The sequence below is a fragment of the Theobroma cacao genome, chromosome 5 (genome assembly GCF_000208745.1).
Source record: "Theobroma cacao cultivar B97-61/B2 chromosome 5, Criollo_cocoa_genome_V2, whole genome shotgun sequence".
NCBI lineage: Eukaryota > Viridiplantae > Streptophyta > Magnoliopsida > Malvales > Malvaceae > Theobroma > Theobroma cacao.
This window is the reverse complement of record NC_030854.1, coordinates 38,491,881-38,510,120: the sequence shown is the minus strand read 5'-3', so window position 1 is coordinate 38,510,120 and position 18,240 is coordinate 38,491,881. Positions and strand designations below refer to the sequence as shown.

At 34.5% G+C, this 18,240-nt stretch overlaps 2 protein-coding genes across 3 annotated transcripts; both read left to right on the top strand.

The window, feature by feature from the left end:
• LOC18600507 lies at positions 7,896 to 12,177 on the top strand. 2 transcript variants are annotated; one of them, XM_007030987.2, is made up of 8 exons: positions 7,912 to 8,267; positions 8,357 to 8,474; positions 8,783 to 9,163; positions 9,470 to 9,739; positions 10,304 to 10,821; positions 10,903 to 11,027; positions 11,312 to 11,472; positions 11,572 to 12,177. In XM_007030987.2, exons 1-8 carry the CDS (start codon positions 8,062 to 8,064, stop codon positions 12,097 to 12,099), a joined length of 2,307 nt encoding a protein of 768 aa, XP_007031049.2. In that variant the 5' UTR covers positions 7,912 to 8,061; the 3' UTR covers positions 12,100 to 12,177. The 2 variants fall into 2 exon arrangements, with proteins under 2 accessions (XP_017977607.1, XP_007031049.2); XM_018122118.1 differs by lacking the exon at positions 11,572 to 12,177 and having other exon boundaries at positions 7,896 to 8,267; positions 11,307 to 11,472.
• LOC18600506 (F-box/LRR-repeat protein 3) lies at positions 13,941 to 18,172 on the top strand. The gene is made up of 7 exons (XM_007030986.2): positions 13,941 to 14,858; positions 15,329 to 15,454; positions 15,554 to 15,658; positions 15,797 to 16,196; positions 16,403 to 16,532; positions 16,617 to 16,911; positions 17,639 to 18,172. The coding sequence occupies exons 1-7, from the start codon at positions 14,196 to 14,198 to the stop codon at positions 17,882 to 17,884; spliced, it is 1,965 nt and encodes a 654-aa protein (XP_007031048.2). The 5' UTR covers positions 13,941 to 14,195; the 3' UTR covers positions 17,885 to 18,172.

The following is an 18,240-nucleotide window of genomic DNA, read 5'->3' as shown; positions in this document are numbered from 1 at the left end:
TTGATCAAAATAATATAATTACTTATTAAAACAACTTGACAATTTTTGAAAAATTAGTTTCATATCTTATACTTTTGTTCCTATTTATCAAATTATCAAAATGAGAATAGATACTATAAACACATGAATTGTGATGAATAGTAACAACCCCTCTTACCTTAATTTTGAAATTGACACAAATAAAATTCTCAACGATCTCATAATTTCTTGTGAAGGTATGAAATTTGATAGCCTCAACTTGATAGTCTCAAATCAAGCACAAGGTAATGTTTTTTTTTTTTTTAATTTTCCATCCTCTTCTTTCACCTTTATTACATTAATTATTCATTATTCTTATATTAATGTGACGGTTGCTTTGGATGGCAATGACGATTTCAACATAATTGGAATAGCTGTGAAGAGTATTACTAGCAATACTTAATTTTCATATTTTATTCTTGTGAAGAAAGGTGTATGTAGAGAAAATATATATTTATCGTTTGACAAACAAAATGTGATGATTTTAGATGAAGGAATTAGCAAAACAATACTCAATTGGCCACTACCACCTCCTTACTGATCCCAACAACATAGAGAATTTTACAGTAAAAAATTTCATCTTGATCTTATTGGTTAGAATCCAATTTCATAAGTAATGAGACAAACCTGTTAATAGTCAATAATTCTGTCATATATTATGTTGGCCACACATTATTTTTAGTTAAAGGTAAACATAGTTTATTTGTATTAAATGTGAGAAATTGGTTATTGATCTTATATTATATAGTATCAGTGTCATATTCTGAATTATTATATTTATAATATTCTAATTAGTTTGATTTTTTCTTTAACAAATATGGATTTATCAAAAAGAGAAAGTATAGGATGAAAATGAAAATTTGTAATTAAAACCCAAAATATAATCAAATATAATTTATTGAATACAAGATAAGTTTGGAATATGTTAATAGAAACCATCTCAAATGGAGAAAAAAATGGAAAATTGACCACAATATATTATTGAATATTCACAAATGTCCATCGATAGCCATCCAAGTCTAATGCCCTTTTCCATATCTATCAAACCTAACTGTGCTAGATATATATACATATTGTTATGAAATTGATAATCCTAATCCTATGAGATTGAAATCTTAGAGTAATAAATAATTTATTAAGTGGATTATTCTTTAACAAAGGAAACTTATAAATTCATAATTGCATAATGTGATAGAGCCACAAAAACACATAATATAATATTATTCATAGTATGTATTATGTAATCTTTTAAAATAATATCTAGTGAATTATTTTATTTCGTAAAATGTACACTAATCGGCAAACTTGAACAATGTGAAAACAACAAAAAAAACAAAGGGTGGTGAAAGTTGACAAGACTCAGGAGAGGAATAAACACAGGTGAAGAAATGGGGTGGTGAACTCCTTTTGGAGTCAAGGCGGCATCGGTGCAAGCAACGGACCACAACACATGGGAATCCTTTGGTCCATTTCCGTCCAAGCAATACACTTGTCTTCTTCACACCCCTTTTCAATTTTCTTTGATTCCTTCGTAATACAGAGGTAGATAGCTAATATAAATAGGGGTATCATGTCTGCATGAAGATTAGGGAGTGCAGTGCCAACTGCACAACTCATCTTAACCTCTAGTGTGTGTATTCGAGTGAGCAGAAAAACAAGATACATGGCTATGGATGGGAACAAGCAGAAGAAAGTCTTCAATTTCTTCAAAGGTAAGAAGGGTGGTAGTACTGATTATACATATATATAGAGGTGGGGAAGATGCTTGGAGCATAAGAATGGTGTATAACGATGAAGACAACACACGCAGGGTGCTTTGTGACCGTGAATCTGAAATTGAGTCTACTTTTTTTTTTTTGAAAAGTAAGAGTTGTATTCAAGAGAGAACTTTTTTTTTTACATGGTAGTGCCACTTCAGTATTACAATGTTATCATATTAGTGTCACGTGACATTGTCACATCACCACGTCGGTGCCATATGCCATGCCATGTTATTATCTCAATGCTGCGTCATCAAAATGTGCTACATCAACGTTGACGTTATCATTGATGTCATTTTTGTTAATGATAAAATTAGATGTTATTAAGAAAATGGATTAAATTAAAATTTTTTTAAAATCAAGGGATTAAATTGCTTCGATTTTGAATATAGGGATTAAATTTAATAAAATTGAAGAGTATAGAGACTGAATAGGTCTTTTGACCAATAAACATTCTCATTCAATCTAACGAGAATCGCTTCTGTTCAAGTTTCTATGCATGATTGTTTCCTTCTTTCATAGTACAAAATACATGGACAATCTTAGTCTCGTACCTCGTAAGCACCCTGCCTTTTACTTCCTATACTAATGTTTATTCTACCTATTAATCATACAACACCGTAAATCAATTCTTATTAGGTTTGTAATTAAAACCAAATATTATAACTGTGAATTTTATTTTTTAATTTTTATAAGTAAATCTATTTTTGTTGGACGATATAGAAATCTAATCACTATAACAAATTTGACTTAAAAATACACATTTTTTTAAATGTATTATTAAAAGTATTTTTACTAACACTTTTTATATAATTTTTATAATATTTTTATAAATTTGATTGCAGTGTACAAATTTATAATTAAAACCTAAAATTATAATTGAATATAATTCATTGAATACAAGATAAGTTTGAAATATATTAATACAAACCATCCTGAATAGAGAAAAAAACGAAAAATTAGATAATTTATTAATTATCCAACCTAACTGTGTTAAGTATATACTACATTATTATCAAATTGGATTGAAATCTTGGAGTAATGAATAATTTATTAAGTGGATTATTCTTTAACAAATGAAAACTTATTATTCATAATTACATAATGTAAAACAGCTAGAAAAACACATAATATATTCTTCGTAGCATGTATTATGTATATTGCTTATAATAATATGATGGAAAAAGACTTTTTTCATTTTAAAACAACAAGACATTTCATTATTATTATTATTAGTTTTGTGATATAGGAATGAATTAAAAGCACACTGCATGTTAAATATATAATTAATTAATTGTATTGTATTGTATTTTAACAATGCTGCATATAAAATTAATATACAAATCATGTCTTAGGAGTTTTAGGCGTTGAAATAAAAAAATAGTATCTAACGAATCATTTTAATTTTTAAGATTTATGCTAATTTTTTAATTATAAATTTAGCTGTTGCATGTATATTATACATACATAGAAGATGGTAAAAAGTGAATGAATTTCATCACAATCAAATTGATCAAGTTGATTAAATTTTTAATTAAAACCCGATGGTTAAAGAGTGATTAGCCAACGATAACCAGTCGTAATCACGTAGTGTTGAAGAAAGAGCCTACTTGAAAAATTAATGTGAAAAGAACAAAAACAAAAGGCGCGGGGGTTGGATGGAAATTAACAAGAAGTTCATAGTGGGGGAAATTAGACGAGAACCAGGAGGAACCAGGAAGTTCATAGTGGGGGTACGGAAGAGGGAACACATGCAGGCAAAGACCCAGGAAATGGGGTAGCACCACTCCCAACCAATGCTTTTTGGTGCTCAAGGCGGCGTTTATTCAAGCAAAGGACCAAATTTGGTCCAAGTCTTAAGCCCAGAACCCATTTCCATCCAAGCCATACACTTGTCTTCATCGTACCCCTTTTCCATCTTCCTTGAATCCTTTGTAATACTGCTGGTAGCCACTATAAGTAGGGGGTCTCATGTCCGCATGAAAATCAGAGAGTGCAGCGCCAAGTGCAGAACTCATCCTAACCTTTAGTGAGTGTATTCGAGTGAGCAGAAAAACAAGATAAATGGCTATGGGTGGGAAAAAGAACAGGAAATACTTCTCTTGCTTCAGTCTCTTCAAAGGTAAGAGGGAAAGTAAAAAGGGTGGTACTCGTAGAGATCAGAAGGGTGGTACTTGTAGGGATCAAGATCATTATACTCCAAAAAAGGTGTATGCAAGTGATGAAGACAACACACAAAAGGTGTACGCAAGTGATGAAGATAACACAGACGAGGTGGTTGCTGACCCTGCTATTGACACGAAAGCTTCTATTTTCATTGCCAAATTCCATACTGCTAGTCTGGTCTCAGAAGCAATTCATCCCAGCACGCAGGCTGAATATACGTACCACCCCTCATATGAAGGCCACTAAAAGAGTTATTCTTTGTATTCAAGTTTCTATGCATGATTATTTCCTGTAAGCACCCTGTTTTTTACTTCCTATACTAACATTAATAGCAATTCCAATAAGGTTTGTAATAAAATTATAACTGTGAATTTTGTTTTTGCTCTGCATTGCTTTGCTTCATTAACAACAAAGAAAACGAATCATTCTTTTCTAATTCATTGTATTGAGGTTGTGATTATTTGCAACAAGAAAGTGAACTCTGGAATCATTACAATTAATGGCAATATTTTTATTTTTGGTTCAATGATTTTATTGAACAGTTATGAAATCAACCACTAAAAGATTAATATAATTCATGAGAAACTAACAAATACCAATTCTATCATTCCTAACATTTAACTTATATTAAGTCATTTTCATTAATCCCATGATCTGAATTAAATCATTCAATCATTTACGACCTAACGATGATTGATGACTAATCGAGAGTTCTTAATACTATACATATATATGTTATGAGATTATAATCAGTAGAAATTTCAATTACAATTAAACAATTTTCACATAGATCACCTATTATATTTATGAAAAAAATAATAAATAAACTAATATAAACTTAGATATTGGGCTTTCTCTCACTAACACGAACTAGCCCAAAAAACATTAAGCTTCTTGGATCCACGAACTGGCCTAAAGACATTTTGGGCTTTCTAATCCAATCCATAATTGTCGGTACAATTGTAAATGAATCACAGGACGCAGGGGTAAAATGGAAAACCAAAAACCAATCGTTTCCTCAAAATTGAACCCTAACCCTACATCTTCCCATCGTCCCCTTTAAAAACCCGGACTCCTCTTTTCGTATCGCCTCCGTTCGTTCCTGTTACTCTCAATTTCTATCTTCCTGTTCAATCCTCATCATTAGTTTTTGCAAATTTTGTTGAAAACGATTCCTTTGCTTTGATTAATCGTTCTTACCTTCTGTTTCCCCAATATATTTTCCTTGAAAAATCTCTTTTTGTCGATGATGATAAATGTTTTATCCCAGCTCATTATGAGACCTTCAAAAGGTCTGGGAATTGACTCTTAATCCAACATTTATCTGAGCCGTAATCTGAAATTTTGTACTTATTTTTAAATTATTTGTACGTTGTTTCCCTAATTTTTTTCTAAAATTTTCAAATATTTTGATCTGAGCCTGAATCTGAAATTTGTTGGAATTTTGTATTTATTTTCAATTATTTATGCTTTGTTTTCCTGTTTTTTAATTTGGATTTTTGGGTTTTATATTTAAATGTTCCCAATGATGGTTAAAATTATATAACCATGCTAATGCTGATAATCCAATGATTAAATCATTCATTTATACATTCTGAGGGAACTAATCCTTTTCCATAAAATCTCTCTAATTTTTGCCCTGAAAAAAATTCACAATCAATTTATGAAGAAAAAAATAAATGGGTTTTTTATTGGTTAAACTTTTAATTTTCCAAAAAAAAAAGGCAATGTGACCAATTACAATTGTGAAAATTTGGGTTTTTTTCAGTTTTTAATTTTAAAAAAAAAATCAATCTAAATGATATAATTATTTGGGTGATTAATCCATCAACTTTGGATTATGGGATCAACAAAAAATTGAGGGTTAAATGATATGATAACTTGATGGGTTGAAATTGGTTATGCACTACCAAAAATTTGGACCCTGGTGTAGCATATATTATTATATGGCAAAAATTTTAAAAATACTGTTATTTAAAGTTTTAATTATGTTTTTATATTTTAAATAGTATAATTAATGTATGAAATCTTTATAAAAATTAAAATATTATAATTAAAAATTAAAAATTATTAAAAAAATATAATCAAAGAATAATTTTTTTTTTAGCGAGAAGTTTGAACTTTTGATTGAGGTTGCATAGTGGCTTTTTGAGCTTTGGTTGGACCTGCATGTTGGGCCTTAAGATGGTTTGTCCAATTTATTATTACTTGGAATGAAATATTCCATTCATTGAGAAAAGCTTGTATTTTCAGTCACTTTGTGATGCATCATGAATCATGGGATTAAAACTCTTGTAAGTACATATTGAGGAGAAAAGGAGTTATCCTAATTGGTGTTTTGCATGTGATTGTGAGTTGGAAATTCATGGCCCCTACCTTCCTTTTAGTTAAAGCAAATTGCATACTACCAGTTACCCAAGATTTTGCCTTCAAAAGCGACAAATCACGAAATTTCAATGGCTTGTCACTTTGTCATGTGTCATTGAATCCTTCCCCTGTTTTGGGCTCTATGATGCATACTAGTTAGGAAAGTTTGTCTTCCTTTTTTCAGAAATAAAAATCTTTGAAAGCAACACCCAACCAATTATCCCACAACATTTTCCATCTTCATTTATGGTATTAACAAAATTTTTCATATTATTCAATATGATTAAGTCGGATTAAGATATCATAAAATCTAATTTGATTAAAAGTTAAATAATAAAACAATCGTCACGAGTTCGGATAATACTTATATAATATGGTTATTTGAATTTGTTTATAAATAATAATTTTTAATATTATTCAAATTCGAATATTTTGTATTTGTTAGTATTTTTATATGTGAGGGATGGGCAAAGATTCTTTGTTCACGTGGACCAGCAAGGGTTTATGATCATCAATCAATCAGGAGAACAAAAGGAAAGGTTGAGCAACAAAACAGGGGCTGTCCCCATCCCTGTGGGGTTGGCGACCATTTTCGTGCTTTGGTTTAGCTCATTATTGCAAATGGAAAGGAAAAAAAAGAACAAACGGTGGCATCTGGGGTGAACATCATATAGCCTCCACCACCCTGCACCATTTTGACGTCTGGCCCTTTCGCTTTTGGGGGGTTTGGACCAGTTGATGACGACCTACACCCTTAATCATGGTCCCAACTTTGATTCTGAGCCGTACGATCAACTTTGTGAATAGACTTGTTCAAGCCGCAAATGATTTATGTGACCACTTGTTAAAACAAATTTGATTGAGAAGATGGTGTTAGAGAGATAGGTTTTGACATGGGAATAATCAATATTCAATTCTATTTATTTATCATTTTGAGCTTGTGACTTCAACTACTAGCTTGGATTCAATAAATAATCCAAAGATTAGCCATCACTTTGGAATCAAAACCTTTTCTTCCTTGCCATCTAAACGTTTGACTCAAATGATAAATGCATATAATGTTCTTATTTAAAAAAATCAAATTCTCGAATCTTTTTTCTTCAAAATAATATTTACAAAATCTAAATTAGCCATCAATTTAGAATTAAAACCTGTATTTCTTAGCATCTAAACATTTGGTTCAAATGGTGTTGATGCTTATATTTTTTAATTAAAAAAATCAAATATCCAAATCCTTTTTCTTCAAAGTAATACTTTCTTGTTTATTTTAATCTGTTTTTTCCGTTTAAAATATATGAAAGTGAATTCTTTTTTTAAGACCCTTAATACATTTATTTTTTTATATTATAACTTATCTTTCATATAAAAAAAATACTGTAATTTTAATATAAAGAAGTTCGATTGCTTAGATATTTTGGATAAAAGAAATAAAAAAAATCCTTGGTAACTTTTAAAAATTGGTGCATATTAAATTACCATAGGTTATAGAATTTAGGAAAATAAATATTTCCACTATTATTAATTTATTACAACTACAAAACAAAAGATAATTAATTAAAGTAACAGATCATCCAAGTTCTTCCACTTCCCCCCCTGAAACCTCACCACAACTAGCCACGTGGCTAATTGTTTTTTTCCTTTTCACCGTTTTCTTGCAACCTTAAACTAATGTTTCTTCGTACTTTTGCTTACATGTTTACAGAAACCATGTGTCAAGCAAAGCACAAGCTCAAGCTGAAGCTCTGACAAAATGTCTAACCAAACCTTAAACGACATGTCGTCGTCGTCGTCGTCGTCGTCGGGAGTAAGGAGTCTCAGCGAGATATCGGAGAAGGACACGGTTCATCTCAGCGTCGATCTCGTGTCGGCGGCGAGACGAAACATTGGGTTCTTGAGGAGTGTGAATGAGTGTCATTGGCTTCACCAAAGAGCAACGATTGTTGAAGCAATAAGGAGGTCAGTTTTTTTTTTCTTTTTTGAAGAGAGGTAATCTGATCAGGGGGTTGAGGTTGGATGAGATGGGAATTCTCTTTTACTCTTTGTAGGTATGAGGAGGTGTGGATGCCGTTGATTTCTGATCTGACAGTGGTGGGGTCAACGCCTCCTATGGTTTTGCCACCTTTTGATGTTGAGTGGGTTTGGTTTTGTCACACCTTGAATCCTGTAAGTGTTAAAACTATGCAATGCTTTGGACTGTTAATTCTGTTTGGTTGATGGGAGAGTATGAGAAAACGACAGAAGTTAGAAAGGAAAAGAAAGTATCAATAGTCTTTTCAGAAAATTAATGGACTTGAAAGATTGAGAAGGCTAATCTTTCTTCTGAGTCACTACTGTGAATTCTGTTTGGTTGACAGGAAAGCATGGGAAATGACTAAAAAAAGATAGTTGTAGTCTTTTCGATTATTCAGACTTGAAAGATTTAAAAGCCTAATCTTTTTTCTGGATCTTCTCTTTCTTTTTTTTTTCTACAGGTTGCTTACAGGAAATACTGTGAGTCAAGGTTCTCAAAACTAATTGGAAAACCAGCAATCTTCAATGAAGAAAATGAAGAGTATGCATTGATGAGATGCAGAGAAATCTGGGTTCAAAGACATGAATCTGAGCCTTTTGAGAATGAAGTGGAATCAGATTCCCAAGACCCACCAGGGATAAATCAAGATCTTTTCAATCAAGTTAAAAAGCACAAGTTTCTGTACTCAAAATTTTCAGAACCATACTTCTTTGAGCTAGTGTATTTGATAGCAGCAAGACAAAGATACAGAGGATTCCTGTACATGATGCAAAGGTTTGGAGATGGGTGCCTTAGATTTGTTCCTGCTTTGGATATTGTCCTAATGCTGCTGACTCATCAGGTAGATTTCTTTAACCATTATGATAATATATTTTTTTCTTAGATTCTTTCTATTGGTTCTTTTATGATGATTAAGCTTTAAGGTTTCTGTCATTCTCTTATCTTTCAATTGTAATTGCAGTAGGTTGGCTTCATTTGTTTTGTGTAATGAAAAAGTTCTAAGAGGTTTAGGAATTAGGTAAAGTGTGGGATTTGTCGTTCCAATCAGCCATTAAGATGTCAAAGGACTTCCGTCTTTCTTTTGTCATTTCTTTTTGTGTTTTTTCTTTTTGTTGTCACATATTTCATTATTTTTTTTATGAACCAGAGCTACCCAACAGTGTATGTAGAGGATTTGAAGGACAAGTGGGATGATATGGGCAAGGTAGTGGGGTTATGGGAAACTGTAAAAGAAAAAGAGGTAGACGAATCCAAGAACCTATGGGAGAGAACCTTTGATCAGCCTTATGAGAAAGCTGGAGGTGGGCTAGCAGTGGAATTGGACAATCTTAAGGCCAAGCGACCAATCTACTGGGAGGTTTCAGATGTAGATGTTAACACTAAATACAAGTCTATGATCCCAAGGTTCCTACTTGAGGTAATTTTAGCATCCTTAAACCTTATTTAATAACTTTTTTCCCCCTTCATTGTTTCTCTCTTTAAAAATTCTTTGATACTCAAGGACCATGAGGTCCACAGCTTGAAAACATAAAGTTGGTACAAGCACCAATTGAAGCCATATGCTTAATTAAAAAAACAAACAAGAGAAGAATAATTTTTTAAGTTCTGTTTAGTTTATACTTTTGCTATATACTTTCTACTTTTGCTACTCTTGTAGATAGACTTTGGAGAAGAATGATCTTTAAGTTGATGTTGCCTCTATGTTATGTGAGATTAATCAATTATGGTAGTTGATTTAGTGGTGAAGTAAATCACATGCAAACTTCCTTTTGCTAATCCTACTAATCAACTAACCAAAGAAGAAAAGGAGGGCAGCCATGGATTTGCTTGAATGCCAACATGATTGTAGAATCATTTAAGTATCTTGAGTGAAGTGATTTTTTTTTTTGTTTTCTTAAAGGAGGCTTATAATAATGAGATCCACTCAATTTCAACATACTTAAATTTCATTCTCAGTTTGTGTTGTGTCATAACGTTGCAGGTATGTGTTTTTGTGAGGCTCAATGATCGGACGAAGGTGAGCAATGGAGACACAAAACACAAGTTTCTACGTCTCCGGGCAGTAAGATGTCACAGGGAGCTCAAGCTTGATGAATTAATCTCCAACTTTTCGTATGATTCATGGCGGAAAGCCTGGCATCTCTACTGTGAGTTTGGAACTAGAGGACTTATGGTTGAGCTTCGTGGCCGCGGTGGTCGCTGCTTCAAAGGAAGTAAATCGCTGGACTCAATGCCATTTTATTGGAATGATTTACTAAGGGCACCCTCTATTACTTTGTCAAGAAAGGTTGATCAAGTGAGGATTGTTGCTTCTATAACTCCCCCGGTTCAAGCCCCCTACTTGTTGAAATGTGTGCCTGACAGAGTCACAGATGATTCAGGAGCCATGATATCTGATGTGATTCTGAAGTTAAACAACTACAGGCCTCAGAAAGGTCGTTGGCTGTCCCGGACAGTTCTAGACCATGCTGGGAGAGAGTGTTTTGTTGTTAGAATAAGGTATGGTTTTGTTCTAAGAAAGGACAACTTATCTTTGTGTCTTTGTCTACTTAATATAAAATTTTTGGATGGCTGAGGCAGAGTGGGAGGAGGATTTTGGAGAAGAGGAGCTGAAACTCCTTCTGCTGTGAATTGGGAGGACAGGATAATTGAAATACGGGAAGGGTCTTGGTCTTATGTCGCTGGTTCCATTGGTAGAGCTCCTGGTATGTTGCCTTTGTTCATCTGCTTGTATTTTGTCAAACATTGCTTCGGGTCTTTACCTTTTAAGCCGGTCAGAGATATAAGGTTTTGAGAGTATGAAGGCCGGGGTTTCCCTTACCTGTCTCTTCCTTATCAACCCCGAAAAAGGAGTTTCGGATTTGTAATATATTTAGTAGGAAAGAAAGATCAATGATTTTCTTTGACAATGATGAACCAAACACAAGATTTCCATGCTGTGGAATCTAATTTAAACATTGTGTGCTGTTATTGTTTCCATCTAGTACAGAGAAAGTGGTAGGAACAGCCACACCAAAAGAATCTCCAGAGCAGTGGCAAGCGGCATGGGAGTTTTCAACAGGTGATGAATTGTTGATCAATTGGGGATCTTCGACCTCAAGTTCTGGCCTGAGTTTTTGTCTAAAAACTCAAGAATCTTTCGATTCTTCCGTAAGTTGAAGATTTCAATTCCTTTCAACATGTAGTTTATATATCGAATCTGTTAATATCTCAGTAATTTGAAATCGAAACCAATCATTATTTCGTCAGGTGATGTTGTTGAGGGGACGAAAGATGCAATATCAAGACAAGGTGGCAGGGTGTGCCGCCAAAGAAACCAAAACCAGACAAGAAGAATATGCAAAGGAAGCTGATGATGAATACGTGACCCTGGTAAGGTTCACAGAAGAGAACCCAACAGGGAGAGCAACCGCCCTGTTGAACTGGAAGCTGTTGGTGGTAGAATTGTTGCCCGAAGAAGATGCTGTTTTGGTGCTTCTGCTTTGTGTTTCGATACTCAGGACTGTGTCCGAGATGAGAAAGGAAGATGTCGGAAGTTTGTTGATAAGGAGGAGGTTGAAGGAAGCGAAACTCGGTGCCAGAGACTGGGGTTCTGTCGTACTTCACACTTCTTCACTGCCCTCATCCATTGCTTCACCTTGTCTGCAACCTTGGTATTGGAATGCTAACAAAGTGATGGCACAGCATGAAGGTAACAGTATCACAAGGCAACCGGCATCTAATTATTCACCTGTTGAAGGTGGCGATATGTTGTACAAGCGAGGGATCATTACATAATAAGAAATCCTTCAGAGCAGACTTTGTACCATTTTTTTATCAGAAATGGAAAAGGGATGCACTAGATTTGCATGACAATACACTTTGCATGTCATTTTAAATGCATATCAAGAAGCATGTGTTACTCGTAACGGTTTCAGAAAAGAGACATGAATCTTACATTAACATCGATTATATATTAAAGTAAGATTGAATATTTAAGTATTTATAGATAAAATTAAAAGATTCAATTGATCAAACTGAATAATATCTTACAGTATGAACTGTGACATTTCTACTATTAGAGGAAGCAAAATGCTTTGACCATAACTGATTCCAAATTACAAATTCTAGTTCCTTCATACAGGCTTCTAATGGAATTGCCTCAGGATTTCCAGGCTACCATTTTCCAGATTGGGAAAGCAAGCTCATAGATTTGGGTTTAAGAATTTAATACCAATTTAACAACAGACATTATACAGCACTATATAAGGAAAAAAAGAAGAAGAAACAAAAAAAGAAAGAGGAAAGAAAAGTTGGGAAAGTTGCCTATCAATCTACACACTGCAATGTACTGTATAAGCTGTGTTGATTATCAAGAGCCAATGCCCTATGAACTGTCTGCCAATTATCATCCATGTGCCATGTGGTGTAGATCCTCTTCAACTTTGCACATATTAAATGAAAGTCAGAACCGGTATCATCATTGGTTAACATAGCAGAGAGAAATTGCTCCATGACATGGGCAGTCAACTAAATGCAGTAACTGCATATTTTAATGGCAGAGAGTTTGAGATCAGCCACCACTTTCTATTTTCAACATATTAAAAGAAATATAATATGTATATATTTCACTTTTTTATAATTATTTCGTCCGTTTTATTTTGTTATTTCATTTTTTTAAGACGTCTAAATGAAAATTTTTATCTTAATTTTTATAAAATTAAAAGATTTAATGTTTTTTAATCAAAAAAAGATTTAATATTTAAAAAACACAAAATTTAAATAAATTTTATTTTTTATTGATTAAACATTATTAATCATTTTATATAACGTATAATTGACGTGATATATTAATATAAAATAATAATATAATTATATAATATTTTTTAATATTTACATTAATATCATATAAATATAAAATAATAAATAAAATCTTAACTAATGGTAATTAAAAAAATTAAATGCATGATATTATTTTCGTTATTTTTTAATTTTTATGAAAATTAATATAAAAAATAAATATATTAAATATTAAAAAATTAAAAAAAAAGGTCAAATACATCATGACCTAATCAAGATTCTAGATGGACTATGTGTGATTGTGGTCCTCACCACCTCACCCCATTTCCCAAATGGAGTAATTATTACCCTTTAATTTACTCACAAACTCCTAACTTTGAATCTGTCCTCTTTTTCTTTTTCTTTTTTATTTATTTATTTTTTTCAAAGTCGGAAGGAAGTCGGATAGGTACGGTCGCCGTTTCTTCTGACGGGGCCCCACCACAATGCCACGTCATGAACCGTACAAAACATGAACCACCCCGCCCCGCCCTTTCTCTTTCTTTCGTAGAACCTGCGGTACAACGTTTATCTACAAAAAAGAGCAAACTATTCTTCGTACTTTTCGGTACCGCCCTGCTTTTGTGCCTCTCACCTTCTACCTCTCACCACGTGTCCTCTTCATCTCCGGTCAAAAGCTCTTTTTCTCCCGATCGGACGGCCAGACTCCGTTCTGTATCCACGTGGCTAGTTTCCGTCTGGAGGACTCAATTTTGAAGATGTGATCCTGTTTTCAGCGAAGCGTTTCTGGGTCTTTCTCTTTCGTTTTCTTCCTCATTCAGCTCTCTCTGCAACTCTTCACCTACCTAAGAAAAGCCTCCATTTTTCTTCTCTGAATTTGAGAAAAATCCGGGAAAATAAAAGGGAAAAGGAAAATGAATCCGACCCGAACCTGTTTTAGTCTGATACGGACTCTCTGCAAACCGACCCACCACCCTCTCCTCTACCTCCGAGTTGTCTTCTTGTTCGTTCCCACCTGAAAAAGTTAACCCCAAGAAGCAGAAAAATCCTTAATTTCTTCTAAAGCAAAGAAATCTTATTTTTAATCTTTAAAAATGGCGTTGTTTCGATCGAACAAGAACATCTTTAGCTTAACAGAAGATCTACTCGTCCGAGTCCGTGAGAAACTCGCCACCGAGTCGGATCGGAAATCATTCCGACTTGTTTGCAGAGAGTTTCACCGAATCGACTTACTGACTCGGAAGCATCTCCGGGTTCTCCGAATCGAGTTCTTGCCGAGTCTTCTCCAGAAGCACCCCCAATTACAATCTCTCGACCTCTCCGCTTGCCCGCGCATTGACGACCGGGTCGTTTCCTTTCTCTTAACTCGGGTGGGTCCGGGATCGAACTCGCCGGGTTGGGCGAATTGGACTCGGGGACTGAAGTGTCTGGTACTGAGTCGAACGACGGGGTTGAGGTTCACGGGTTTGGAGATGTTGGCACGTGCATGTCCGTGTTTGAAGAGTGTAGACGTGTCGTATTGCTGTGGGTTTGGAGACAGGGAAGCAGCCGCGTTGTCGTGCGCGGTTGGACTGAGGGAGCTAAAGATGGATAAGTGCTTGCATCTGAGCGATGTCGGATTGGCGAAGATCGCCGTCGGGTGTTTGAAGTTGGAGAAGTTGAGTTTGAAGTGGTGTATGGATATAACTGATCTCGGTGTTGATCTTTTGTGTAAGAAATGCTTGGATTTGAAGTACCTTGATGTCTCTTATCTCAAGGTTAGTCTTTTTTTTTAGTTTTTTTTTGGATAGAATAATGTGTAGAAATGGAAGTGTTTTATTGTGTTTGGTTGATGAGAAAAATTAACAAGTGGGGTTTCCGAATTTGGCATTTTGAACTGATTTGCTTTTGTTGTTATTTTTGTTTCTTAAAAAAAAAAAATCTTCAATGCCATGTTGAGCAAACAGACAGGAAAAAAAAATGATCAAAGGAAAAAAGAAGACTTTGACTTTGATTTGCCCAATAGAAAGATGAGAATTCAGCTCAGCTTTGGCCAAAGCAAATTCTTTGTATGTTAAGTTTGTGCTTTTAGGAGGTTAATACAGCTTTAGAGTGAACACATTGAAACTGTATTCGATTTCTTGTGACCTGTTTTGATGTATCTTTTGTTAATTGTTATTGTGCCTTTGATATCTGAGGATCATGGTGTCTCTATCTTAATGTCGTGGGGCTTTCGTGTTTGTTTTAGGTGACAAATGAATCACTTCATTCCATTGCTTCTCTGCTGAAGCTGGAGGTTTTGGGTTTGGTGGCGTGCCCTTTAATTGATGATGCTGGATTACAGTTTATTGGGCATGGATGCCCTTTACTAAGGGTAGGAAACTGGACATCTGCTGAGAAATAATTGAATAAAATGATTACATGAAAATGCTAAGTAAAATTTTAAGTTGTGTTTATTTTCTATGATCTGTAGGTAATTGATGTATCAAGGTGCGAAGGTGTGAGTTCGTCTGGTTTAATCTCTGTCGTTAGAGGCCATAGTAATCTTCTGGAGCTTAATGCTGGTTACTGTCTTTCAGTAAGTAATTTCTTGGCTGCCTGCTTTTTGTGTCTTGCCGATGTTCTTAACAGCCAAGACCACATTTCTGGATTACGTCTGCAGTATAACTTGCTATTTCAACTAGTTGTGGCTGCTGAATGTGGGTTTTTATCGCAGGAGCTTTCTACAACCCTTCTCCATTGGATAAAGAACTTAAAGCACCTTGAGATGATCAGAATTGATGGGGCTAGAATTTCTGAGTCTAGCTTTCCAGTCATTAGCACCAATTGCAAGTCATTGATAGAAATTGGTCTCAGCAAATGTGTGGGGTTGACCAACATGGGCATAATGAGACTGGTATCTGGCTGCATTAATTTGAGAGTCCTAAATCTTACATGCTGCCATTCCATTACTGATGCTGCAATTTCTGCCATAGCTGACTCATGCAGAAACCTTGTGTGCCTGAAGCTAGAGTCTTGCCATATGATTACTGAGAAGGGTCTTTGTCAGCTTGGATCCTCTTGCTTGCTGCTGGAGGAGATTGACCTAACAGATTGCTGCGGTGTAAATGACAAGGGTTAGGGTTAATGTTTTGCATAATTTTAAGTGTTTTCATCATAACTATAGTTTGTTTTAAGTGTTAAAGTTTGAACCATGCTTTATTTTCATAATGCAACTTATTGTTGCAGTTTTACTCTTGTCATCCAATAATTTGGTGACTTATCAGCTTCTGACTTCATCACTCTCTTCTATTGATTACCTTGTCTTATTTCTTATCCGCAGGACTTGAATATTTATCTAGATGTTCACAACTATTATGCTTGAAATTAGGACTTTGCACAAACATATCAGGCAAAGGACTCTCCTATATTGGTTCTAACTGTACAAAGATTCATGAACTGGATCTATACCGGTAAAATACGTTTAAAAACCAATTTGATAGCAAAATTATATTTTGTTAATAGCAAAGTAAATATCTGTTCATTTGGACTTGCAGGTGTTCTGGTATTGGTGATGATGGTTTAGAGGCTTTATCTAGAGGTTGCAAGAAGTTGGCAAAACTCAACTTGTCATACTGCAAGGAAGTTTCTGACAGAGGGCTAGGATATATTGGTCATCTAGAGGAACTTTCTGATTTGGAGATGCGGGGACTTTTTAAAATTACAGGTGTGGGTTTAGAAGCAGTTGCAGCTGGGTGTAAGAGGCTCGCAGATTTGGATTTGAAACACTGTGACAAAGTTGACGATTCAGGCTATTGGGCACTTGCCTACTACTCAAGGAACCTTCGACAGGTACAGTTGTCTGATTTGAATTGTAGGATATCAGTGATGGCTTTTTACTAGTATAATACTATAACAGAAATTTACAAGTATGAATGCAGAAATCAAAAAGAAGGACGGGGAGACTGTGGAGATATGAAAAAAGAAGAAAATGAGAAAGGAATTGACTATCCTACCGAATTCATTAGACAGATCTGTATGGTAAAACATGGATAAAACATCAATTTTAGGAAAATATTTCAGTTTCCAGTCCCGAATATACAACAAAAACAAGCAAAAAAACTTCACCTTCTAGGGTCTAAATGCTGCTCTAGTAATTATGGTGTTCTATTCATCTTCAATGCATCTTTTTAGACTAAAAGTAAGGTGCTTTCCTACATGCTTCTTTAATTATCCTTTTTCTCTCACATCATTTGAAAGCTATGAAGGTCATTACTCCAGCTTTGATCCAATTACGATATTGTATGCTTACCGACTACCTTCATTCCTCTGTCTTGATAACAGCACCTTTACTTTCTTGTTTGATTAACTGGAGGCTGTGTCCTCTAAATAGTGCCTCAGTCATTTTCCCACATCTATTGTTTCACTTTTCAACATAAACAGCATGCATGATGGGAAGCCTTCTACGGAATGTATTTAGAAACAGATGGAAACTTTATTTTCATGAAAATGGAATTTCCATTGAAAGTTTTTTGGGATTAATATATTCAGAAGTGATAAAATGCCTTTATGTTGTCAGATAAATTTGAGCTACTGTGGCATATCTGATATAGCATTGTGCATGGTGATGGGGAACTTGACACGCCTGCAAGAAGCAAAGCTTGTGCACCTGGGCAATGTCACAGTTGAAGGGTTTGAACTTGCACTTAGAGCCTGCTGCATCCGGATCAAAAAGGTCAAGCTACTTGCCCCTTTAAGGTTGTTGCTTTCATCAGAGATTCTTGAAACCCTGCATGCTAGAGGTTGCATCATAAGATGGGATTAGATGACTTTGTCTTTGAAGTATCTAATGATCGTGAATAAACCCCTTGTCCACGGGTTAGGAAAGAGTTTTGCCTTTAAGCTTTCAGGTGCAGAAAGGAGCAATTATGTTCCTTATTATTTGACTATCGTTTATATTTTGATTTAGCATAATAAGTTTAAGTTACTACCGCCCAGATTTGTTTCGACCTTGGTTTATTTATTTGTATTTTGACTGGATTATTTGACTCTCGTTTAAGTATGCTGGTATGAGTCATGATATCTGTCATAGCACAAAATATCATAATTTGAAGTTTGAATTTCCATTTTGTCAATTCAGCAATGGGGAACTTGGAGTTCTAGTGTGAAAGAATGAAAACT

What these genes read in the sequence shown, in the direction of transcription:
- LOC18600507 (XM_007030987.2), top strand. Translation starts at nt 8,062, where the DNA reads ATGTCTAACCAAACCTTAAACGACATGTCGTCGTCGTCGTCGTCGTCG. An exon ending in ATTGTTGAAGCAATAAGGAG is followed by an intron (nt 8,268 to 8,356) that starts GTCAGTTTTTTT and finishes TACTCTTTGTAG; the next exon opens with GTATGAGGAGGTGTGGATGC. An exon ending in TCCCAAGGTTCCTACTTGAG is followed by an intron (nt 9,740 to 10,303) that starts GTAATTTTAGCA and finishes ATAACGTTGCAG; the next exon opens with GTATGTGTTTTTGTGAGGCT.
- LOC18600506 (XM_007030986.2), top strand. Translation starts at nt 14,196, where the DNA reads ATGGCGTTGTTTCGATCGAACAAGAACATCTTTAGCTTAACAGAAGAT. An exon ending in CTGCGGTGTAAATGACAAGG is followed by an intron (nt 16,197 to 16,402) that starts GTTAGGGTTAAT and finishes TCTTATCCGCAG; the next exon opens with GACTTGAATATTTATCTAGA. An exon ending in ACTCAAGGAACCTTCGACAG is followed by an intron (nt 16,912 to 17,638) that starts GTACAGTTGTCT and finishes TTATGTTGTCAG; the next exon opens with ATAAATTTGAGCTACTGTGG.